Source organism: Aspergillus costaricaensis (assembly GCF_003184835.1).
Source record: "Aspergillus costaricaensis CBS 115574 unplaced genomic scaffold BO79scaffold_52, whole genome shotgun sequence".
Taxonomy (NCBI): domain Eukaryota; kingdom Fungi; phylum Ascomycota; class Eurotiomycetes; order Eurotiales; family Aspergillaceae; genus Aspergillus; species Aspergillus costaricensis.
This window is the reverse complement of record NW_020291852.1, coordinates 67211-92175: the sequence shown is the minus strand read 5'-3', so window position 1 is coordinate 92175 and position 24965 is coordinate 67211. Positions and strand designations below refer to the sequence as shown.

Genomic DNA, 24965 nt, shown 5'->3' with positions numbered 1-24965 from the left:
GTCCAGTTCCGTTCTTATCCACTAATGTTAGAGTGGCAACTCTCATTCCGACGGAGATTTAGGTAAGTCCTATAGTTTTGACTGCAGTTCTGCGAATACATAATGAGCTAGCCGCCCTATGACGAACGTAGATATTTCCGAGTATCCTATGAGGGCTTCAGCTTACCAGGCCGTGATTCTTTCTGTACGCATCAAGTTTTGAAAATCACTACAGCGTCTGAAACGAACATTCCTCGGCCAGCAATTATAGCGTGGTGGATGTCAGGATTCAGGTTCGATCTGTGAACCCACCCAACAGTGTATCCGGGGACCGAAGAAGGGCTTCATATATTCTCGAAAGAGCCGAGTGGTGCACTTGGAAGCTATAACATTCTTCATCAGCGAGTCTTCTATCTTGGTCAGAGATTTGACAGAGAACGCCATCCCACACATGTCTGCACTATACTATGTGGGCACTAGCCAAATTGATGTCAACGCTTGATGCGGCCACTTATTCCTCCAAGGGGCCGCACATAACGGAACCCTCTAGACTTGGATAATTATCGCTGTGTTTCAATCAATGTCCACAGCGTTGAGCAAAGAGTTTTGCTTGTTGCAGGGAGCTTAGATTCCATAATCAATTGATCTAATAGCAATGCAGAAACGTGTGTTGTCTCTTCAGAGTTACCTTTGTTGGAACGAGATAAGGAAAGTGAGTATATTGAGGAGTTACTTGCTCGAATATCTTTCAAAGTGCGCTGCGGCCGGCCCCGTGACTCTTCTTGAGCACGTGGTAAGGCACACATTCCCCCCATGAGTGCTAACCAAGGTTGGCTTGGATAGTGACCTGATCTGTACACTTACAATTGAACATTTACGCTCGTTTTCTCGTTCCCGACGCGGATCTCCTGTGTGTTCCCATCGGAGATTATGAGGGGGTCAATTCCAAAAAGGACTGTCTCCGTTCATTGGATCTACTTTGTATAATCCTAGGCAGGTTTATACAATTAGGCCGCTGCAAGATCAGCATCGCATTTATAGTGCAGAAGAAGACGTTCTAGTGGACAACGCACAGCATCGATGGCTGAAGACATCCCTACAACCAGACTCCAAGCTGTCGCACAGCTACCTAACCATGTCACCTAATCAACAAGTGTCCGACCCGCTACTCTATATCAGCAATAATCTGTCGCAGTTCACTGATCTTCTCTGCCTCTGCAGGGTACTGACAATACTGTCTTTCCTAGAGACATCCACTAACAATCCTCTGTTAATGTCCAGCGTTAAATTTCTCTACGACCTGACCGCTCACAGGACTTTTTGCCAACATCTACAGTAACTCGCTGAGAATCTGGACGAAAAATATATATATATCAATGAGTAGAAATACGTGGACATGTTTTCTCGGCCTTCATTGAAGGCGCTCTTGTTATATGGGTAATATGGGTACTATAGTGCCCAAGTTCGGAAAATTGGGCAGTAGTAGAACTAAACTGCCACCAGTGAAGGTGTATAGACGTTCTATTAATATATCAAGGTAGACCCACACTCGGTCTCGTAATCAACAAAAAGAAATTATCTTCGAGGCCAACGAATGAAACAACGGCAGAAGCAAATATGCGGACAGCTGCCGATAAGCACACTATCTTGAACGCTAACCTAATCACAAGCAGGTAATACCTATGTTGTCGGATACGAAGATCGAATCTCAACTCTATCGTAATTTAATTTCTATTGTATGATTTCACTACTCGCCACCGCAATCCCTAGCGATGAATCTTGTCTTGAGAATTGATCTGTCGTTCCATTCAGTCTTCACTGGTAAATCGAAGACAAGAGGCGGGTTTGAAGTCCGCTGAGTTGTGGCAACCAGAAGAGAGATTGGTTCTTACTAGGGCAGGGAAGTATAAGACTGCAGTGTAACTGGGACGTTATGATATAGAAATGAGATATTACTACCGGATTTGTTGAAAGGATCCGAACAGTGAGAGGGGTAAAGAGGGGAAATTGAAACTAAAGGTTGCATGTTGGCAGGCAGTACCAAATAAATCGCCCAAACATCCTGACAAGTGAAGAGGTTACTGCCAAAAATTATTTAATTAGTATGATGGTATGATAAGTCAAAACAAATGATCACCCAAGATAGGATACCCAGTGTTGATGTATGTTCGCATTGCGCGCAAAAATATATAACCCCTACTCACCAAAATACAGGTCGCTAAGACTTCAAGGCCAATAATGGAACTTCCCGGGCAGTTGCAGGTAAGAACATCATGGGGATTGTTTGGGATTGGGCGGGAATCGGGCGATTTCGTGGAACGGAAATAGATTGGTTGAAGGGTGATTGACGGGGTGCGTCATGTGCTTGATGTCTCGGCTGCAGGGGGGAAAATCGGGTTTGCAGGATGCATACAGGAGTGACAGACGACAATTCTGCAGTTGATTGATCGAGCTTTCACAGACCCTATGTTTGAGCTACAATAAAAAAAGAAAATGGGTGGTGACAGTCAAGGAATTGAAGCCTCAATTGGGTGAAATATTGCCGGTACTACTACGACCATCATCAACAAACAGGGGAGCAACTGATTGGGACGAAGGGGGAACTGCCGGGTGGAAATGGATGGAGTGGCGATGACGGGAGAGGGCGATCTGGCCAGATACAAGTTGGTTGGCAAGTGGGGATGGGGCTCGCGGGCAGCCTGACTAATGCTAAGGATGAACTGGCGACTGCAGGTCAGTTAGTTAGTTAGTCAGTAATGATACCATTGTGTTGTAAATTTTGAGGAGGTGTATTCCCTACAAATCATTGTCATTGTTTTGTTTTTTTGGGAGTGTCGTATTTCACGTGGGAGGGAAGTTGTTCAGGAAGCAACGATGTTTCTCCCCAACAACCACTAGTGTTAATCGAAGAAGGTTCATGAAGGAGTGAGTCAACAACCGGTGATGTCAGATCCCCTGCAAAGGGCTCCAGCTGCTCCATCGCGTCTAAACTGCTCCAGGGAAGGTGCCTGAGGGCCGCCCAGACCGCCGGACGGAAAGTCCACGTCGGGCACCCCAATGCAGTCTAGCGTCGTACGGAACTGGTACGGCTGGCCAGCTCCAAGGCATCTTCAGGCAGATCTGGGCTGATCCAGGCATCTTCAGGCAGCAACCTGCCCCCTTCGGCATAGGCCCGCCACCGCCCTCGCTGCCTGCCCTTTTTCTCTCACCTTCTCCTTTCCCCCCCCCCCGTCGACTTCATCCTTCCTCTCAAGGTAAATCTTCATCAGTTTCAATACCAGATTTCCCCCAAGTCAACTCTCGTATCTAGGGCACCAAGCTACCCTTTTCCTCCTATCTCCCCCCCTCTTCAAGCTATTCCCATTCCCATTTGCTTCCCAAGGAATTTCAAGTACAGGCAGCCTTTAGCTACTCCTGAGTCCTTGTCTTAACCGCACACAAACCCGGTCAAGACTTCCCCGCGCGCAACTCAAACCACCGTTCAATTCTCTCCACGCTCAACTCCGTTGCGTCCTCAGCCATCAAGATGTCTACTGCCGTCGAGAACACTACCGACAACGTCGCCTCTGCTCCCGCCACTACCGCCCCCGAGGCTACTACCAACGGCACTGCTCCCGCCCCTGCGCAGTCCACGGACGCTGCCGCTGCCAGTGCCGATGAAGGACGTCGGTTGTACATTGGGAACCTCGCTTATGCGACCACTGAGGGGGAGCTGAAGGAGTTTTTCAAGAACTACAAGATGTAAGTCTTTCGAGTTACTTTGCTTTGTTATTGTTCCACCTGGCCTTTCACCTCCCGGTTGGTCTAAGCTCCGTTAGGCTGGTCCAAGCGATTCGGGGGGCCGGCGAGAGCCACGTTTCCTACACCCCTTGCTGCCATCCGACGGTAATACCGCGCAGCAGTGGTATGTGACTACTACTGCAGGCACGCCAATTCTTCAGAGCTCCATCTCTGAAACCCCCTTGATTATTTACATTCTTATGCGGGAAGTAACACCGAATCTAACAATGCCTCTTTCACAGTGAGAGCGTCTCCATCCCCGTGAACCCTCGCACCAACCGTCCCGTTGGCTACGCCTTCGTGGACCTCGCCACTGCCCAGGAGGCCACCGCTGCTATTGAGGAGCTGTCTGGAAAGGAGATCCTCCAGCGCAAGGTCTCTGTGCAGCTTGCCCGCAAGCCCGAGCCCGCCGAGGCCAAGGCCGAGGGTGCTACAAGTGGCGGTGAGGGTGCCAGCGGTAACGAGGGTCGCAAGAGGGCTGGTGGCCGTGGCCGTGGCCGCGGTCGCGGTCGTGGTCGTGGAGGCCGTCTGCCCCGTGCTGGTCGCTCTGTAAGTGACTCGTCAATTATTTTCCCATCCAATTGAATGCTAATATCCCATGTAGCAGGCCCCAGTTCAGAACGGTCAGGAGGCTGCCGAGCCCACCAACGTTCCCGGTCAGGCTGCTCCTCTGACTGAGGTCACCAACCAGAACGAGACCGCTGCTGCTGCCGAGTCCAAGCAGGCCGGTAAGCCCCGTGCTCCTCGTCCCCAGAAGCAGCGCGGTCCTCCCGAGGATGGTATTCCTTCCAAGACCAAGGTCATGGTCGCTAACCTTCCTTATGACCTGACCGAAGACAAGGTACGGACGATGAAGTCACAAAACACAGCAACATGCTAATTTCCCCACAGCTCAAGGAGATTTTTGCCGACTACCAGCCCGTCTCTGCCAAGATTGCTCTTCGTCCCATTCCCCGTTTCATGATCAAGAAGCTCCAGGCTCGCAACGAGCGCCGTAAGGGCCGTGGTTTCGGTTTCGTCACCCTGGGCTCCGAGGAGCTCCAGAACAAGGCTGTTCAGGAGATGAACGGCAAGGAGATTGAGGGTCGTGAAATCGCCGTCAAGGTCGCCATCGACAGCCCCGGCAAGGAGGACGACGCTATCGCCCCTGCTGAGGCCGAGACTACTGAGCAGGCGACCGAAACTCCGGCTCAGGAGAACGCTGCTCCCGCTGCTGCTTAAATGACAATCTCGTTCCCCACCTGAACGAACACACCCCCGTGGAAACTCGGGGGATCGATTGGAGGAGGTGAAGTCGGGACCCGTCATCTGCATGGTTTTTCATAGTGGGCGTCGGCAGGAGGCCAATTTCTTTTCCGCATGGGGAGAAAGGCGCAAGAGCAGAAAGGAAAAGTTCTAAAGCCGAAAACCTTTGACTATTCTTCCTATTTGATCTGGTCCTAGGGGGTTCATTATATGTTATATCCGGATACCCGAAAGGGATTCGTTGTTGGAGATGAAAATGCCGTAATGTGATTGTCTGACGGAACCTGACCTTTGCTCACGAATCTTGCCATTCTGCCACACTGTATCTTAGCAATATTTATTTAGCTTATGATTAGCCGCAAGGCTGGCCTTGTAGTATTTGTGCATGTGTTTGTCGTAGTATTTTCCACGCCCGTACTCAGTCATGAATATCCAATCCATTCCTCGCTTCATTTTACTTGATAGTTTCTCACTAGATACCCTGGATTCTGTAGATCTAACTAAACACCGTAGTAACAGAACACATCGCGTATGCCACCTCCCCGCATTAAAGTCATTAGTCAAGTAATACTAGAATGTAAACCCAGCCTGGATTAGCACCGCCAATGTGGGAGAGGAAAGGAATGTTAATTAATCAATGACACAGCGATCAATACGGAGATTCCCCAGTCTCTATCACTAGTTAGTTCAGTTCTAGTTGCTACTAGTATGGTACCGGATTTGAAAATATACTATATTACTTCAGTTACCAGTACTGCCAGATCTGTAGTTTCTATTGGTTTTAGTAGATGTGGTATTACTGCTGTAGCGCTGTGGGATCTTTGGATTGATTGATTGATTGATTGGTTATGGGAGTAGGAATTGGAGATTCTCGTATATTAGATTCGTTTATCTATTGTTTGGTTAGTCAGTAGTAGTTCGGATGTCTGGGTAGGGCACTACGGGTCAGTACCTAGTAATTGATAGGATGGTTGTATGGATGAGGTCTCTCTCTCTCTCTCTCTCTCTCTGGTCTTTATTTTGTTGCAATTGGATCACTGACGCAACATAGTGGTTAAAGATCAGGATGGATAGAGGAAAGGGTTGAGGATGGAGATGTCGTGAAGGGCAGATACTTAGCAGGCAGTACTACCACCTTTCTTAATGAGATCGAGATTGTTCGAATGGCATACTAGGTGCAGTGGAGTTGGGAATTAGAGTCTGTCAGGTATTATACATCATGTCTTGACTATGAAGAAGAAGAAGAAGAAGAAGAAGAAGAAGAAGAAGATTCCCTTTCAATAGCCTGTAGCTGAGAATAGATAGAAACCGCCTGATCGTATGTCTCATGCGAGGTCCAGCCATCCCTGCTTAGGATTCCGGACATCGCGTCCCAGAAATCCTGTACTTCGTTCCATCCTTCGCTGTCTTGGTGGTGTTGGTGGATTTCGGAGGGGGTGAAGGTGATGGGGCATTCTTTTGTGGGGTGTTTCAAGGAAGTCCAGGTTCTTCGGATGTGGTTTAGTATTGTGTGAGTAGTATGTGGGGGATATGGCGACACTTACTTCTGGATCCGAATTAATGGTTCCCGTAGTGGTAAGATATCTCCATCCCATGTATTTCCTACGAAGTGGATCGGATGGGTTAGTATCTTGCCGTTTGGGTAGCGGAGGACTTTGTCGAGGAGTGGGTTTTTCTTCGCGGTGTTATTCTCGTAGAGGTATAGTAGAATTGATTTAAAGATCTTTTCTCTGAGGTCTCTTTGGGTATCTTCATCCAGGTGCTTGAAGTTCTTAGGTGGTTTGAGGATGATTTCTCCGTTGTAGTCGAGGAACTGCGGATGACAGCCTTCGAGGAATAATGGGCCTGTCCAGGTGCTTTGCCAGTCTATGATACTGGTGATGTGGCCGGTGTCATCGACGAAGATGTTAGGGGTGCGGAGGTCCGTGTGCCATAGGAATGACTCTTTGATGTCTTTGTCGTGTGGGATTAGGTGGGGAGAGACGGTTAGGTATTTTCGGAGAAGGGAGATGTGTTCTGCGGGATTATTTTGACTGTGGGAGGTGAATAAAGGATCGTTTGGTGAGCATGGTTTTACGTGTTTAGCAATCCAGGAGGCTTCTCGATTGGCGAGGGCTTGTATGTAATCGAGTGCGGAAGTCCCTGTTCTGATTAATAGGGGAGACCATATTTGAGAAACCGGCAGGAGACGTACATGGCCCACGATCAATATCCATGTTTTCTCTTCCATTGCTCCAAAAGGTTGGATCTACAACTGGTCCGATGGAAAACTTCTCGGAAATATTCTGCCTGACTTCAGGTGGATAGTTGTCTCCGACAACAATTGCAGGCTGAGATCCAGGGGGTGCGTCTGTCTTGTAGAAAAGACAACCGTGTCTGATAAAGTTAGAAGACATACAAAAGTTGGTTCCTTGATGATGGGTATACAAACACAGAGAATCTCAAGGATAGCAGCTTCTGTTGGATGCTTACTAGATCCTCCATCGTCTGGACCTTATGCTCAAGGTCCATGTCCGTCCAAGCGTCTGCAAGATTGCTTCCGGGTGCATGTTCCATGATAATATACTAGGCACCTACACTGTTCGTAGAATCGACAGCCGAACTCCACGCGAGGACTTTGGGAACTGGAATGTGTAGTATGGTCCTCAACTAGAATCCAAGTCAGACAAATAGCATGAAAGGGCAAATTGGCAAGATCAATAGGTGAAAGAAACTCACAAAATCCATTGTAGCAACCTCGGAAGCAGTCGTCAGATATGCCGGTCCAGCATTCGGATTTGGTATCCGAGCGATAACCGTCTTCCCATTGTCCATAGTAAGCTTGAAAGACTTGTTATATGATCCTTCCCCTATTTTTCCCATAATGAGACATGATTTAGAACATGACGCTTGTATGGCAATATTCTGCAGTTCAAGGATGTTGAATTCACGGTATCTCTCTTGGAGCTGTTGCTGTTCATCCCAGAGCCATCGTCCACTGGTATATCGGAAGAAGTCTTTGGGGTTTCCGATGATATTAGACAGAGGAGGTTGGTAGTGATGTTGATTGGAATAACGTCGGCTCGAGAGGGGTGCTGGAATTGTCTTTCTCGGCCATATTGCTAGGGTATTCCGGATCGCCTTGAATGGGGGCGAATATATGCGCATGTTTATCACAAGCGGTTATATGATTAAATTGAAGTAGGAGAGAACAAGGGCGTAACATAAACATTCTCGATTTGAGTGATCGGGGCATTAGTCATCCATTCAATGCATGGTGTGATGAATACTTTCTGATTCGTATACAGCAGGTTGATAGTCAGGTGTATCTGTACGTGGATTGTTTTGATCATATCCTAGTGTACTCATTGAATTAGAGGCGCATCAGTTTCAGATTGATTACGATTATAAGAGAATTATTTTCGTCAAGATCTCGGTATATTGGTATGTTGTAAGTATAATAACTATATAGCAGCTCTACATGCTATGAAGCTGAAATAACTTCTGAGTATACTCTACCTCCATGAATTGTCCCACCCAGCCTGCTCGACAACAAACGCAATAGCCAGTTCGGAGAACCGAGCCATGTGCTGGCAAATCGTCAGCAAGATAAGGACAGGGGAAATGCGGTCAACTTACTTCGATAGAGAAGACGCCCGTTTCATCGTCAACGTCCATCCTATCCTTGATGCCGTGAACATAGGGGTCCATTTCACCCGGGAAAGAACCCCCAGCGAGCGGGTTGCCTTCAGAGGCAAAGGCAGCGGGGTAGTTGAGCTTGGTGTAGGACATGTAGTCGGATCCAGCGTTGCTAATAAATCATTTAGTACCTGGCGTGTCTCTGGGGAAACTTTGGGGTCTTACGGGCCAAGTTCATAGACTTCCGCTGGAATGGAAATGTATTCTCGACTGAGATTGACCGTCCAGTTTGTGAGCGCTGCATCGGCTTGGGTTGCAACAAAGCCGATGGTCTCGGTGGCATTACGGGCAATAAAAGCCGTCATATCCTTTGCAGATGTTAGTATTGCAAAATGGAAGAACAAATTGTCGGATGACATACAAACTCCATCATGGCACCAATCTTAGCACCTTGCTCCTTCTTATACCGCGCAATGGCTTGACTTCCCAGTAGCCCGCCCTCTTCAGCTGCATACCAGTGGAATTCCACAGGCCCATCCTTGGGCGTGTAGCCATTCTCGGCCAGAATGCGGAAGGCCTCGAGGATACTGACAGTGCCAGAGCAGTCATCGTCAGCACCAGGCGCGGGCAACAGCGGAAAGAGATAGTTGGCCGAATCTTGGTGCGCGCCAATAATGGTCAAAGGTTGAGAAAAGCTGCGGACTTTAGGCTCGAAGCGTGCGATAATTGAAGATTGGGGGAAGGGGTGGGTGAAGTATTCGAGAGAGATGTGGGTGCGGAAAGGCGAGTTGGAGATGATCTTGGTTCAGTAAGTTCATGCCCAAGGATTGTGGCTGTAGGGGAGGAAATACCTCAGCAATATGGTCGTGCAGCCATTCAGAGCTCTGTTCGCCGTGAAAGTCACCGTAATATCGGTTGTAGTAGGAGGTCATGTGCTGCAGGACATCGTGCATTCGTTGCGTCTCAATTTGCGAGAACAGCGGTTTCACGAGACCTTTATGGGACAGCTTGGGAAGGTCTGAGGGGGTTAGTCTAACAAGAATTACTGTGCCAGACAGGAAGACTTACTGGGATCTCCAGAAACCGAAGCCATCGCCTGCTCCGCGTAAAAGTCCTGATGGTCGGTGATGTCTACGAACTTCTGACCGCGTTGGCGGAGGCGCAGCTTGTCGCCTTCAGTCATCCATTCCGCCTTCTCTTCGCCCCGAATATGCAAGAGACGAGGTTCAGCCAGAAGAGCTGCAGTTTCAGGACGTAAAGACACCATAGCAGCAACTGGGTCGGAATAAGTGTTCAAGGCCGAGACGATGGCCTCGTCCACGACGTGTTCGCCGAGTGTAGTCTTTGGGACCTCGCGATCCGCGGCGAAGACTACTTGCGAGTCTGGCTGCGGGTGCGGGGAAGCCAAAGCTCCTGCAGTGCTCCAGAGGAGTAGAAGATGGGATGTTCTCATGATCACAACCAAGTTGCGGCGGATATTTAGGTGCTGTATCACGGCCCTGTGAGCTGTAAAATGTTGAGTCAGGCTTGTGGAGGAAGAGGAGAGATAAGAGGGTAAATAAGCTCTCCGGCGGCAAGGGACAAAGCAGGCAACGGTCGGGCCTGGCTAGCGCCCGCCGGAGTCCGGAACCGCGCTATTTGCTGGGGGGCAGCCTGAAATTTGGGGAAACTTGGTGCCTGTCATTTTCAATTGCCAGGCATAAATGTGGTTCCTTATCGGTGGATCCAACCTTCAAGAGTCAATAATGCCACCATCTGGCGAAATCACCTTATCGAAGTGACTCATGCTTTACGGATTGAGTTGCTTAATTTCAGCATAAGCACTAGTTATGCCAATAGTGTCATATGAGAATGCTCGTGGCTCGAGCGTTTTGTTCACTCCATGCCATTGATCGCTTCATCTTGCCATCTCTTGCTGCAACATCTCAAGTGACTGACAGCTACTAACTATACTATAGAATTGCGATAGGTTATAACTTACATGGAATGAGTTATAAAGTCGCTTCGAAATCACCCAATGGCTTTGGGTATTGGCCTAATGAAAGCTGTCCACATACTCTTAGTCGCTTGGCAGGCTATCCAATCGTGTGTGGGAAATGCCTCGTTTTCTTCAATTGCACAGACATGAGGCTTGCAAGCAAATATTCGTTTATTCAGCCATAAACATTGGAAGCATATAGCAATGCCGAAGTGCCCGAGAAGGAGCCTATTTCAATTTCGCTCTCGTGCAATGCGAGATTCATCGCGAGACATATCAGTGCCCAAGATGCATCAACAAGAAAATCTCCTTTCGCCAATGCACAGGCTGAAAGGGGTCTTGAAATGAGGTCAGCTCGAACAAAGAGATCGGCTGCAACTAATCACTACACAGCTTTGAAGCCAGCCAAGTCCCGACGGTGGCCGGCAATGCACTGGGTCTCGACGCTTCTACTCCACAGTCTTCTGCTTCTCATGGCGATGGCCATCTCCTTCTGTAGCAGAACGTATTGAAGGCTTGCACAAGTCATAGCCCATCGAAAATTGCTCTACCTTAGTTACCGTCACTGGTTTGACTGATTTTTCTCTAGATACAGCACTGAGAAAATCGACTTCCAGGATACAGATAATTTCATACATAACGAGCAGATTTACATAAGTATTGAAGCAGTGGAGCTTCATCTTGTTGGTGTTGAGATGCCGTTTGAAGCCCAATGGGTACCACAGTTGGCTGAGCTGGAGCCATGGGACTGACAGCAGCGAGTGGAACTGCTGGCCGCATCCTCGGCAGCCAAATCCCGCCTTCCATTAATTGCACCCTGGACACTTCCATCCCTTCTCAACTTTCATACACAGCCTCACTCGTTTCGCCTGTTGCGATATCTACTTTTACTGTTAAGTGGACCCGACAGGTTGAGTTTCATCTGGCGGGTGGAGAGACTAACAGAAGCTAAGGGTAGTGCCTCTTCTCCCCTCCGATCGGCCCCTCTCTTTCTCGCCGCTGAACCTCCCCGATCTCTCTCACCGCATCCAGGGGCTGGGGAGCATTGAGCAATTGTTGCCCGTCTTATTCCCGACCTCCATCTGTGCTTCCTGCTTTTATTGTCCTTGATTCATCATGTCGCGAATGTGGGAGGTCGATCCGGAGACGAGGGCCAAGGTATGCCATCGTCACCCCTCCATCTTCTGTTTCTGCCACTGCCTCCGCGTCCACGTCGGAGCCTTGGACAACACACACTGACTTCCCCGGAACTGCTCTCTTCTCTAGCTCCTCCAATTCTCCAAAACCAATGGCAACGATAAATGCTGCGACTGCGGCGCCCCTTCGCCTCAATGGGTATGAATCCTCCATCCTCAGACGTGCGCGGCACTCTCGCCACGATTCGCGCAACCGTACCTACCAACGATACGCCCACATACAACCATCACTGACACACACTTTACAACCAGGCATCTCCTAAGTTCGGTACCTTCATTTGCCTGAACTGCGCCGGCACACACCGTGGCCTAGGTGTTCACATCTCCTTTGTCCGCTCCATCACCATGGACGCCTTCAAGACTTCCGAGATTCTCCGCATGGAGCACGGTGGCAACGAGCCGTGGAAGGATTTCTTCGATTCCCATCCCATCACGCAATCCGAAGGTCGCACATTCGAAGATTCCACCATTAAAGAGAGATACGAGGGCGAAGTTGGCGAGGAGTGGAAAGAGAGACTGGCTGCGAAAGCCGAAGGAAGAGAATACGTTCCGGGCCAACCCAAACCGCAGCAACCGAAGAATAAGGAACCTATATCTCGGTCGAGCACGCCCCTCGCTGCCCGGACCGGATCCCCAGCATCGCATGACGGAGTGCCGGAGATGAGCAAGAAGGAACGCAACGAGGCGTATTTTGCTCGGCTGGGTAACGAAAACTCCTCGCGCTCGGAATCGGTACCTCCATCGCAGGGAGGCAAGTTTACCGGATTTGGGGGCGGAATGCCGGTTACAAACACACCCAAACAGTCAGGTAGCGGGGCGGCAATCCCAGGATTCGATGATTTCCAGAAGGATCCCATGGGTGCGTTGACGAAGGGCTTCGGATGGTTTGCAACGACTGTAGGGAAGAGCGCGAAGACAGTCAATGATTCGTACATCCAGCCTACGGCAAAGACGGTACGTTCTCATTCATCTTTCATTTCCATTCGCTATGGGCCAGTAACTGATGACCTCTTCACCTTCTAGATAGCAGAATCCGACCTTGCAGCACAAGCGCGCGTTCACGCCGCCACCCTCGGCCAAAACATGCAACACGGCGTCCGTGGCGCAGCGGACCATTTCCATCGTTTCGTGGAAGGACCCGACGAAGCTGCAGCGGCAGCCGCGGCACGGAGAGGCCGTGTTGAACCGGAGAGGAAGGATTTCTGGGACTCGTTTTCTTCGGTTGCAGCGCAGGATAGCCACCGGAGGACCGCATCCAGGTCGAGTGCCATTGGCACTGCGGCAATGAAGACGGGGCCTAGTGGTGCTGGCGCTCCTTCGACTTCGTCTGCGGCTGCGTCGTCCGCAACAACTGGCACGGGAGCGGGCTCGTCCGCGACAGCAAGGAAGAGTACAGATGAAGGTGGATGGGATGATAACTGGTGAAGAGCAATAGAGACGGACTGATTCTAGACACAAGCTTTGTTATTATTGTTCAGGAGAGCCTAGCTGGGTAGGGTACGTTAGATTGGTTACAGATATGGTGCATTACATTGCCTGTTTCATTTGTTCATCTGGCTGGAGTGTGGGTGTTGTGTTGTGTTGTGTTGTGCTGTGTGATGTGACGAGACATTCTTGCATGGCAGTGTGCGTATAGTACAATTGATTGATATTGATTTCTCCATCGGTGGCCTCTGACTGCACTGTAGATTGTTCTACTTCCTGCCTACTATTGCTTAGAGTTCCTAATAGTCCCTATGGTACCGAGATGAAGCTAATCTAATCAATAATCTCTCTCGCCCTCCTCATCTCCTCCTCACTCGGCATATTGACAATCATCATATAAATAACTTTCTAAAAACGGACGTTAGCAATCAGCCCCAATTCAATAAAGGAAGAACTCAAAATGATTGGGGTTTGAACATACCCTCTTCAACAATTTATTCAACCCACCACCCACAAACCCCTTCGTACTCTGATGAGGAACAGGCTTTCCCTCCGCGCGAGCCTTCTCAGCCTCTTTATCACCCCCTCTTGCCTTCTTCAGCGCAGCATCGGCAAGACCACCGAAGAAGGACGGTTTCGCTCCACGAGCAGATCGTCCCTCGATACCCATCCAGCCGAGGATCGTATCGTCGGTGAATTTCCCTCCCGTGGCCATGGCGAGTAGAGATCCGCTGGCGGCTTTGTTGGTAGGGTCTGCGTATCGAGAGGTGAATTCGGGCTTGCGGCCCATGGCGAGGTTGCTTTCGGGGTTTTTGGCGATCTAGATACATTACATCAATTAGACGGGGGCTGTTGCCACGAGTGAGATGTGATATTGGAGGGTGGGGGCTCACAAATTTAGCTTGATCTCTCTTATCATAGTATTCCTCAACTCCCTCCATCGCGCGATGCACTTTCCCCAGCAAGACTTCGTACTTTTTCTTCGTTGCCTCGTCGACATCCGGATTGTGCAAGTCGGGGAAGATGAGAGGGGAGAATTGGTCGAAGGTGGAGTTTGCTGTCGCGTTGGCTGTCTGGTATTTCTGTTTGACCCGGTGGAATCCTTTCTCTGGGGTTCGGGCGGAGGTGATGGTGTTGTTCATGTCGAGGTCGAGGATGGCTTCTTTTGATTCTGGGGCGTAGGTCATGAGCAGGCAGAAGAGGCCGCGCGGCATGAAGAAGTCCTGGTTGATTTTGTCGAAGAAGTTTCCGGATCTATATGCATTCCCATATTAGCATCTGTGTGTGTATATGAGAAAAAGTTGGGGGGTTTTTAGGAAATGCAAACAAACCTCCGTCTCCCATCAACAGCCATACCAATCCTCACCACCGCATCAGCCACAATACCCATCACAAACCCAACCGTAGGACTAACAAAGTATCCTCCCACATTGTTAGCCAGATTTATAACCTGAAACCACTGCGATCCAATACAGGATTTATTAGCCTTGTCGACATAATCAAGAAACATCTTCTGATCGATACCGAACTTCTCAAGTTCGGGGGCGTAGGCGCGCACGAATCCTCGCTGCCGGTCCTTTGGCCGACGCTGAGGCAGAACAACGGGATAATCAAGCTTCGGAGGGCCGAACTCTACACTTGTGTCGTAGTAGCTCCAGTTGAGAGGGACTGGATACTCCCGGACAAAGGATTCCGCTAGCTTCATGCTATAGTCGGCGTCGTCTTGATCGGGTGGGGGTGTGGTTGGGTAAGTTACCCCACGGAGGTGGTCTTGTGCTTCATCCAGTTCCCATTGGCGCTCGATGTCTTTGTCGACTTCGTCGTAGTCTCGTGAGTATACGGAGTCTTGATCGTATTCGTGGACTTTGGTGGTGGGCTTTTCGTCTTTGGGAGAGGGAGATTTTTCGGTGGGATTGGGCGAGTCGCTCACTTCTCTGGATGTTTGTGGGGGAGGGTACTCGTTGTGTGTTGGAGGGTAATTATTCCCTGTAGGAGGATAGCTACTTTGCGGTGGATAATTGTTCTCTGTAGGAGGGTAGGTGTTTTGCATGGGTGGTTGACCATGTTCCCAAGGGTGGTAGGCAGTGTAGGTTGGGGGATGGTTGTTCTCCATGGGAGGGTAGTTGTTTTGGATTGGAGGCTGGCCATTTGGTATTGGGTGATAATTGTCCCCCATAGGAGGGGGGTAGCTGTTTTGTGGAGGATAATTGTTCTCCATAGGAGGATGGCCGTTGTACATGGGAGGCTGACCCCCATGCATAGGAGGTTGACCATTCTGAGCAGGAGGGTAAGTATTGTAGTTTGGAGAGCAGTTGCCCTCCATTGGAGGACGATAGTTGTTATGCATAGGAGGATGACTGTTTTGCGCTGGGGGATAGTTGTTCCCCATAGGCGGAGAATAGCCGTTATTCATGGGAGGCGGATAGTTGTTTTGCATGGGAGGTCGGTCATTATATGTAGGAGGATAGGTGTTATGGGATGGTGGATAGTTGCTCTCCAGAGGAGAAGGAGGACTGTTGTTCTGCATGGAAGGACGGCCATTTTGCATGGAAGGACGAGCATGTCCCCCATCTTCAGTATGATATGAAGGTGCCAAGCTTTCAGTCTCTTCAACAGGGGACAAAGATTCCCCTTCCGCATGTTGTTGCTGTTTCTCTTTCTGCTTCTTTTCATGATGCTTCGCTTTTTGGGCTTTGACAGTTTCCGAGACGAGGCCGATACCAGCACTGGCTTGACGGATAAAGTAACCCATGATGAACAAACAAAGACAAGTACAATTAAAGGGGTATATTTCGCAGTAAGTCAAAGATGGAAGCTTAAAAGATTCTTGATCAAGTATTCAAATTAGACCAGCTAGATTGAACATATTTATATAGACCCTTGCCCACCATACCTCTCACCCCTCCCTCCCCTCGGCGATAAGAAAATAGCCCCCAAATGTATACGTGCTAGGAACCTCACCCGCCCAACCCCATAAAACAAGGGCCGCGTCAGCACTAGAACCACTAAAGATCAACAGCTGATTGGTCACCTCGTATGGCAAAAGCTTTTCTTTGCTGCGCCTTACTCCGCTGTCACATCTTAACCGTAAAAAGTATCCCTGGTGTTCCACCTATTATGGGTCGATTTGGGGGCGGGTCTAGTCTGCCTTAAGTATGATAGGATGGATTTCAGGCAAGCTTTGATGAAACACATCAAGTTTCTTGGTACGGTGTACAGAAAATTGATTGAGTATGTATAGTACTACTTATCTATTTACCCTAACTATCTGGAATAGATTCATCTATTTCGGGGTGTTATAACTATCATAAGTACATACTACATCGCGTCACATTCATAAAGAAAATTTTCACCCCTCGAATAATCATAGATAAGTGATCCTAAAATCCTAACAGTAACAATGTGATGACCCTGACTCAATTCTACCCGAACAAAGCCTTGCGACAGCTATCCTCTCAGCGATGAACCAAACCCAAACAGGCAATCGAGATGTTCGGGTGTGAATTGCGGGGTGCCCTAATCCTGATACAGCAATGGTCATCGCCCCACTAGCTTGTTCAAGTTTAGTCCTCTGAGTTGGATGCCGATCTCCGTCTGAGCCCCTGCCTCAGCCGCAGAGCTTGGTGGGACACATCGGAAATTGTTACCAGGATGTCAGCCCCGAGATAAACTAAAGATGTACAGCCGACCATGGACATGGCTTGATTTGGGACGATCAAACTGTACGGAATTTCTCTTGGATATTGCATTGGTGCTATTATGTGTAGTGTGAAGTACTTCTGAGGAAGTCTAGTTTAAATAGAAAGAAATATATATATGATATGTACACATAGTGTATGTGCATATTCAAGAAACAAATGTCAATATGTGCAGTAGGACAATAGTACAACCAGAGGAAAGTCGATGATGAACGTAAAGATCATTACGTCAGTCTTGTTTACACCCAAAGAACATTCTATATCATGAGATGCCCGGCTGCCGGCACGCAACGGGCCGCAGAAAGGAAGACGGGTCAGCCGTGACCCTAATTACTATGACCTGCTCAGAGGAACCCTCATTCAAGTCGAAAGACGATCTAACATCAGACCAGTCTTGACAAACCCGCCCATTCTGACGCGGAATCAGTGATTCTTGTCTTACACTGCCTAGAGTTTCAGCATTTAAGAGAGATCTTTTGGATAAATTTATGTCAATAAGATTTTTTCTTGGCTTGTTACATACGGACTTAATTAAGATAAAAAATTAAAAATAATTAAGTATTAAAGCTCATTCAGTATCAGCACGAGATATATCACGTGCGTGAGCTTATTCCGAACCACTCTCATTATCAGTTCCACTCCTAAACGTTTCACTAGTTTCCAGACTAGTAGCAACTTATGCTTTGATCGGCTTCAGGTTGATATTCAAAGGTGGGTTGTGCCACACGATCCAGGCCCTCTGGTTCGTAAGCCAAGTCTTGGGATCCGTAGCAATCTCCAAATCAAAGTGCAGGAGCAAGTTGCAAATGAACAGTGACACGATGTAGTGCGCCATGCTAGTGGAAGGTCAGTGTTTTCCTTGACTTCTCGAACAGGGAAAGAAAATAAACATATAGAGAGATTGAAATAAATGATACATTTAAGAAACGACAGGACAGGGTGAAGTGGGTGTAGAACTTACTATTGACCAATGCAATTATAAGGACCGACAGAAAACGGCTTATACGCATCCTTAACATCCTTAGACGCGAAACTGTTCTCCTCCTTAGTATTGTACCATCGCTGAGGAGCGAAAGTCTCCGGATCATGAAAGTTATCGGGGGAATGAAAAGCTGCAAGAGGAGTAACATAGACGCGAGTTCCACCAGTAACCCATTTCCCAGCGATAGTGACCCCGGGAGACGGCACCAAGCGCCCAGGAGTGACAGGCACAGCTGGGAACACACGAAGGACTTCCTTTATGCAGGCGTCCAGAAGGGGCAAATCGACCATGTTCTTCATAGTGATGTCGGAACTGGTCTTGAACTTTGACCGAATCTCATTCTGCAACTCCTTGAGAATGTGTGGGGCAAGGAGAAGATGGGCGATCAGGCCGCTCAAAGCTACTGCAGATGTCCCGGATCCTGCAATATTCATGAGTGGTGCATTGGCCTGGATTTCTTGCAACGAAATGTTATCTGACTTGGCATCTGTGAGGAACTGCACAATATCTGCGCGATATGAGTTCGATGCCAGTCGTTTCTCGAGCCTCTGGTCCGTTGTGGAAAAGTAGAGTCGTCGCATTCTGAATACCTCGCGAAGGATCGGCTTGAGGATGATCCTGGCCAGAGGGAAGTCTGCTAGTGCTTGGATTACTGCGGCACTGGGTACTATAATCAGTGAGGCGCGCGCAAAGGCCCGGTGAGTTGTATCATCCAGTAAGTGAAGTGGTTCCCCGAATTGAAGGTCGTTGATCATGTCAAAGAGGGCCAGGTTCAAATACATGTTGATGTCGACAGGATTGGATGACTGATCACTCTCAACATGTAGCTTTTTGATCAACTTGTCAATATGCTGGATTATCAGAGGCTCCTGAGCAGCCAGTGCTTGCTTCGAGAAGGCCCGGGAATACAAACGTCGCAGTCTGGCATGATCTTGGTTGTTGGCGGTGACCAAAGAATGAAAACCATATTCCCCTGCCATAGCCCTGAAGAACACCATATTGCGGGGTATGGCGAGGGGCCAAGCTGCACTACTCGAGTAGATATCTTTCCAGGCGCTTGCGGCGGTGAAGCTGAGCTCATCCGGAGCCACGCGTACCACTGGGCCGTACTTTGCGTGCAGCTTTTCCAAGGTATTAACTGATTTGCCAATCAAAACCAAGAAGAAAATGGGAAGGCGGCTAGACGCCATGAGACGAGGGCCAGGATAGTGCTTGAGAGGGTGGAAGAATATGTTGTAGATGACGCATATGATGGAGTACTGTTGTTCTTGTTAGTGGATTAATACGCAAATCGCTGGGAGGACGAGAGTGCTCACAGGAACAAAGGCCCACGCAAAGGCTTTGAGAATGAATGGAAGAGATAGTTCATCCGTGATTAAGGTCATCTTGCTCGGTAGTTGCTTAGAAGTATTAAGATTACTGAGGTTGAGAGGTTGAGAGGTTCAGAGATGAGAGTATGTTTGAAGAAAAGGGTACTGTGCAGTGGAAGGAGCGGGTTCACAAATATATAGATACGAGTCACCACTTCAAATTGGAACCAAGAGGGATTGAGAAAGCAGTCACTCGCTATCATGTGGCGAGAAGCAAATCTAGCTCGGTCTACCGTATGTAGCAGGAGCAAGGAAGATTTGAAAAAAAGTGAAAACAAGGTGAAGTAAGTCCAAAAACGGCCATAATGACAAATAAAGTACTCATAGGCAAGTGGCGAGCTTGATTTCGTAACGAGCACACTGCATCCCAGAGGTGATTGATCACGACGGTCTATGATCCTTTTGTGATAGTTCGGGTCGGGCATAACTTCCATAGAGAGATAGAACAAGCACTCAGACCAACTTCCCCACATTGTTTACTTGTGATATGCCTACTGAAACTTTGAAATCTAAGCATATGCAATGTTTATCACTCAGATATGCTTAGGAGACATCATGCCTGTGACATGTGCTTGGAATTGCATATTTGTATGCGTTGGCCATCCTTCGATGTACACTTCAGCACTGTTCGGACAAAGCATGCTGAGATTGGCTATATGTAGACGCCGATTACGATGATGCTTACAAAGGGTGTTCTTTGTTGTACTGGGTTTCGTAGGGCATGAGATGAGCTCGAAGTTGGGATGCCATGAAAATAAACTTCCGTTGATCTGATGTTCCGGGATCATCCCTGTGCTTCTTTGAGTTACTTACGATTCCAGGCCACACATGTGGCACATGCACGCAGATCCAACTAAACAAGAACCAATGACCAGTGTGTATTATAGCATGGGCCAACATCCTTTGAAGACTAACGCAACGTGAGATGTGACATGCCAGTTAGGGCATAGTGTGAACCGATCTTCCGCTGTCTCACACCGTTCACATTAGGGTGCCGAAGCCGGTGTGCTCAAGCCACCGTGCCCACATGTTCCTTCTCTTTCCGTATTTGTGTCCATTTCTAGATTTTTGTACAAGAAATGTATTTGTCGGTCTTATCTGTTAACATGGATAGCATTCACCAAATGGCACTCGATGTGAATCATGACTGCTGAACCAAGTAGCTGTGGTTGTCCATAAATCATGACCTGTAGCCCATGAACCATCTCAGCATCATAACCATCATTTTCAAACATTTCCCTTCAGAAAGTCCACTTCAGTACGCCCTAACAATGGGTCAACCCTTCTCCGTTAACCAGAATTCTACGGACCCTGCCACCAGTGATCCAGTCAGACTATTTTTTACCCTGGTATCCACCTTCCTTCGAGAAGTCTTCGTCACTATACCCGACGTCCCAGCCGATGATTCCTTCGACGGAGAAGTTTTCCTCCACTTCAGCCGTTGTGGACTGCCCTCAGAGGTCGTCTACAAGTATTCTAAAGGAGCAGCCTTTATGGCACGATGCTTCTACCCACACCTAGATCGTGACACCCAATTGTCCATCGGAGTGTGGACGTCATACATCTTCTCGATTGATGATCTCTGTGAGGAAGCCGAATTCAGAGAGAATCTCAAGTATTACCGCGCATACCTCTTGGGAATCCACCAGCCACAGTGGGCCTACATTCGTGGCCTATTCTCAGCCTTGGAGGACCTCTGCGCCCGCTACGACCCCTTTCTTGGTGACATGATCCTCAAGTCCTCAATGGATTACATCAGTGTGAACGTCTTCGAAGTAGAGCAGAAGGGACGTCTTAAGGTTGATCGCAATACCAGCATGTTTCCCGAATTCCTGCGGCAAAAGAGCGGAATCGGAGAGGCCTATGCATTCGCCAATTTCCCCAAAGGCAGCCTCGACGTTGCGTCTTACATTACCCTAATTCCCGATCTGGCAGCGATTGTGCCACAACTCAATGATATCGTTTCCTTCTATAAGGAGTCCATCATCGGCGATGAACAAGATACAAATCTGATGCTTGTAGCTGAAGTCGAGGGGTGCTCTGCTACCGAAGCGTTGGAGATGACGGTTGACAAGTGTCTTCATAGTATTCGGAGATTACGTGCAGCATGCTTGAGAGATGAGGACCTTCGAATTGTGGTGGACTCTTTCGTGGAGGGGTTTGCTTTGTATCATTTGAAATGGTCCCGTTATCATATGGATGACTTTGGGGATTTCCGCGAGTGGCTGTTAGGTCATTGATTTTGGCGAATATGGGTAGAGCCGATGTATGAAATTGGTGCTACTATACATGGCGGTCGTCAACTTGGGGAGATTAATATTAGGTAACTGGCGGATATTGTTACTGTGGATTTGGCGGGATGCTGTAGGGTTTTTGACATTTGGATTAGTAGCTGGACTGTGTCGAACTTGGCGATCATGTTTCTAGTGTAATGAAAGGACTGTATCGTATTCGTCTAAGGCATAGATGACCAATGCATGAGTTGGCACAACAAAGATCACACTATCTCTAGCCTCATGTTGTATTGGCTTGCACAATCTACATGGCCTATGAAGTTATACGTTCCATGGCAAATCCGTGAGCAACCACACCGGCACTTTAGCCATTGATCCCAGATCTGGATAGACTGATTGATGCGATATTGCCCGTAACAGCCAACTGCTACCTCAAGCTTTCAGCTATATATTCTAACCTTATTTTAAGTTGATCACAGTTCCACAGTCTCATAGTTATGCCTTGTCACATTGGAGCAGAGCATTGCAGCCAACTCGACAGTCTTCCGACATCAGCACCAGAGGAAGGTCTAGAAGTATCCGTGCCTATTCTATTTCTTGAACCATTCCCCCTCTATCCCCGCGCGAGCACATTGCCAGGTTCTTCAAGAGATGACATGCCTGCCTTTCCTTATGCACCCCGGTACATCTCACCTCGACATAGTTCCGTATCCGCAGAATCCTTCGTGCCCGGCCAGCAGAGCTTGCCAAGCACCAGCTTCCCCAAGACGAGGAAGAAGCCCATCGTCTTGTGCGCACGGTGAAAGAAGTCTTTCTGTTTTCCGCTTCAGACAAAGAGCAAGACACAAGTTTTGGATGCCTTCGTTGAAAAGGTTATCTCGAGCAAGGGAACCGACTTATGGTTAGCCAACTACAAAGCCACAGGCCTAGCATCGAGCAACACGGTTCACGACACACTACTAATCTGCACCACCAAATAATCAGCCAAGGTGACATATGTGACAACTTCTACATTGTTTAAAGGGTACATTCGACTACAGCATCGCCTCCGCCTTGACCCAACAAACGACTACCCCAAGCATCGGCACCAAACATGGCACCGCCCACCCCGGCGGTGTCTTCGGCGAGCTCGCCCTTCTATACAACGCACCGCGCGCCGCAACCATCATCTCAAGCGAGTTCGATTGCCTCCTCTTGGCCCTGGACAGGGTGTCCTTCCGCCGCATCATTGGCGGAATCTGCATTCGCCCCGGGCTGTTGATGATGAGGAAATGGTGGGGCTGGGATCAAGTGCTCTTATTATTGTCGCGAATGAATGGGTGAATTAGAAGGCAAGGTTTTCAGATGTCATGTGATCTGCTTGCTGTTGAAAAGGTACTGAAAAATAGACAAGTACCTTTATCTCTACATTGTATCTTTCGGGTAAGTCTACACAAGCAAGGAAGAAAAACGGGGACCTTCATTATAGCTTGGGCTCTGCTCCATACATTCTTCTACAAGGATCCCTCGGCGGGCCTGGAATGCTCCGGTTCTCCGGGAGTGGATCATAGCCCGGGTAACCATGTGGTCCGAACCGCACCCCAGACGATCGACGGAAATTAGTCTGGTTGGTCAGGGCGGTTCCCATGGACAATACGTAGTACGGAGCACAGATTTAGAATAAAGTTCGAAGCGAGTCAGTGGCCAGCTGAAAGCTCTTTAAGCTGTACAGAGGTCCTTCTTCGAGTCACGAGGTGTGCTGGGTAACTTCGCCTTGTTCTAAGATGTTTTACTTCTCTTGTGGTTAGATTACCGCACCATATCACATTATTTGCAACGGTATCCACTCAAGGAAAGGCAATCTCAACGTGCAATTTAACCGATAATGTATTGGCTGTTTCGATGTCCATTATGTACGCTATAAAGGAGTGTAAGGCTTGTATCACGAATACATTCCCTTACCCTACTTTATTTGTCATTTCATCTATCGTTGAATGTATATCTTCTCAATTTAGTCACTAATTCATTGTGAATACCTCTCTTTCAAAAATACCGCCAAATCCCTGCCATTTCATCGGCCCGCTCCGAATTATCATTACCTGATAGTTGGATTTCCAAGTTGGAATCTTCCGATTTATGATTCATTCATCCACCTATATGTTTCTCTCTCTGTCTCTCTCTTCGTCTGTCTCTCTCTCCCTAATTCTTTTTCTTTGATCCGTCAACGTCATGCGCGGCTATGGCATGACCATGCGATGTCTGATCTTCTGAGAACGGAGGGAAAAGGGAAAAGAAAAAAGAAGAAGAAAAAGAAAAAAAGAACAGAATGGTTTATTTGCGTTCAGACGTAATACATATGTATTAAGTACCTGAATCCGTAATTATGAGTCCTGCAACTGACAGTCATTTAGTTCTTTGCTCATGGCACGCCGCCCTCTATCTATGTGAAACCGGGCCCATCACCACTTGAACATCCACATAGAGACCTTCATGCATCCTGGCCAAACTTGAGACTTGAAGCATGTCGTGTCTTAATGCCACATCCTTTCTCTTATATATACTCCTTCCTAAATTCAAACCCCGGGAAGACGCATAACCTCTGCGGTATATATGTCCGGTTGGCTGGTTTGTTCCTCTTCTTGTTTTCTCAAATATATGAGACTATGTCACTCTGCCTGCCCCTTTCGATCAGTCCGGGTATTCTGCGAAAACTTCACACGCGAGCTACTCGTTTGTGGAATATTCAACACGCAATCTATCATGGCCTTTGTTGGATCATCCATGGGCAAGATAAATGGCGTTGTACCGCTCCTCTCACGAAAGACCTTTTTCTGCCGGACTCGGTCCCTGCAATCTTAATATCGTTTCGCAAGGAGTATTTTTCGAACATATCAGAGGAAAGGAATACGAATCTTCGATAGAAAGCCAAGGGTTCTGCCTATGTCCCTTCAGCACTCAAATGTCGTATATAGACGTCCACGATGAGGATAAGATCCGTGATACACTCTATGCTGAGGTCAAGGAAGTATTACGAAGGCTGACAGGAGCGTCAATCGTTCATATCTGGTCGCATGTGGTAACTTAGCGTCATACCCCATCCAAGAACGACAATCATATGTCTGACATCTGACATCTCCAAGGTCCGTGGAAAATATGCAGATGGTCGAAAGCCGAGTGAAAAAGCTCACATCGGTAAGAACACTTAACCAGAGCTCCAAGACCTTACTTTTGACCTTCGCTTCCCAGACACGGCAGAGAGCTGGCGTCAACGTTTGTTTCGACGGTACTGTACAAAGCCCAATTCAAACATTGCGCCATCGGTACAAAGCCCAATTCAAACATTGCGCCATCGGCGAAATATGAGTTCTATAAGTATATAATCCATCTACATGCCGTTCGTGGTACACCCGGCTGATTGACATATCTTATCGGTAGCCTTTGGTTGCCGTTACTTCCGGTGAAGAATTACATAGGGGCCCGA

At 48.3% G+C, this 24965-nt stretch overlaps 7 protein-coding genes across 7 annotated transcripts; 3 read left to right on the top strand and 4 right to left on the bottom strand.

The window, feature by feature from the left end:
• Positions 1–3209: 3209 nt before the first annotated feature.
• Positions 3210–5361, top strand: BO79DRAFT_211790 (RNA-binding protein). The gene is made up of 4 exons (XM_025683080.1): positions 3210–3720; positions 4002–4308; positions 4364–4600; positions 4651–5361. Exons 1-4 carry the CDS (start codon positions 3506–3508, stop codon positions 4978–4980), a joined length of 1089 nt encoding a protein of 362 aa, XP_025534448.1. The 5' UTR covers positions 3210–3505; the 3' UTR covers positions 4981–5361.
• An 871-nt stretch (positions 5362–6232) lies between these two features.
• Positions 6233–8151, bottom strand: BO79DRAFT_233133 (phosphotransferase family protein; the record flags this gene model as incomplete). The annotated part of the gene is made up of 6 exons (XM_025684271.1): positions 6233–6491; positions 6549–7146; positions 7199–7380; positions 7436–7540; positions 7571–7653; positions 7723–8151. 6 exons carry the CDS (start codon positions 8149–8151, stop codon positions 6233–6235), a joined length of 1656 nt encoding a protein of 551 aa, XP_025534447.1.
• Positions 8152–8406: 255 nt separating this feature from the next.
• BO79DRAFT_291069 (peptidase family M28) lies at positions 8407–10141 on the bottom strand. The gene is made up of 6 exons (XM_025688957.1): positions 9691–10141; positions 9474–9640; positions 9044–9421; positions 8848–8990; positions 8623–8794; positions 8407–8573 (listed from the first exon to the last, which is right to left on the bottom strand). The coding sequence occupies exons 1-6, from the start codon at positions 10073–10075 to the stop codon at positions 8499–8501; spliced, it is 1320 nt and encodes a 439-aa protein (XP_025534446.1). The 5' UTR covers positions 10076–10141; the 3' UTR covers positions 8407–8498.
• Positions 10142–11459: 1318 nt separating this feature from the next.
• BO79DRAFT_204350 (GTPase-activating protein GCS1) lies at positions 11460–13421 on the top strand. Its single transcript, XM_025681781.1, has 5 exons — positions 11460–11492; positions 11559–11758; positions 11867–11935; positions 12049–12750; positions 12820–13421. The coding sequence occupies exons 2-5, from the start codon at positions 11717–11719 to the stop codon at positions 13219–13221; spliced, it is 1215 nt and encodes a 404-aa protein (XP_025534445.1). The 5' UTR covers positions 11460–11492; positions 11559–11716; the 3' UTR covers positions 13222–13421.
• A 133-nt stretch (positions 13422–13554) lies between these two features.
• BO79DRAFT_260052 (uncharacterized protein) lies at positions 13555–15973 on the bottom strand (the record flags this gene model as incomplete). Its single annotated transcript, XM_025686389.1, has 4 exons — positions 13555–13629; positions 13703–14041; positions 14115–14475; positions 14553–15973. 4 exons carry the CDS (start codon positions 15971–15973, stop codon positions 13555–13557), a joined length of 2196 nt encoding a protein of 731 aa, XP_025534444.1.
• A 1622-nt stretch (positions 15974–17595) lies between these two features.
• Positions 17596–19286, bottom strand: BO79DRAFT_222387 (cytochrome P450; the record flags this gene model as incomplete). Its single annotated transcript, XM_025683558.1, has 3 exons — positions 17596–17755; positions 17881–19160; positions 19218–19286. The coding sequence occupies 3 exons, from the start codon at positions 19284–19286 to the stop codon at positions 17596–17598; spliced, it is 1509 nt and encodes a 502-aa protein (XP_025534443.1).
• A 1256-nt stretch (positions 19287–20542) lies between these two features.
• On the top strand, positions 20543–21511 carry BO79DRAFT_160380 (terpenoid synthase; the record flags this gene model as incomplete). The annotated part of the gene is made up of 1 exon (XM_025678986.1): positions 20543–21511. One exon carries the CDS (start codon positions 20543–20545, stop codon positions 21509–21511), a length of 969 nt encoding a protein of 322 aa, XP_025534442.1.
• Between the last annotated feature and the right edge of the window lie 3454 nt (positions 21512–24965).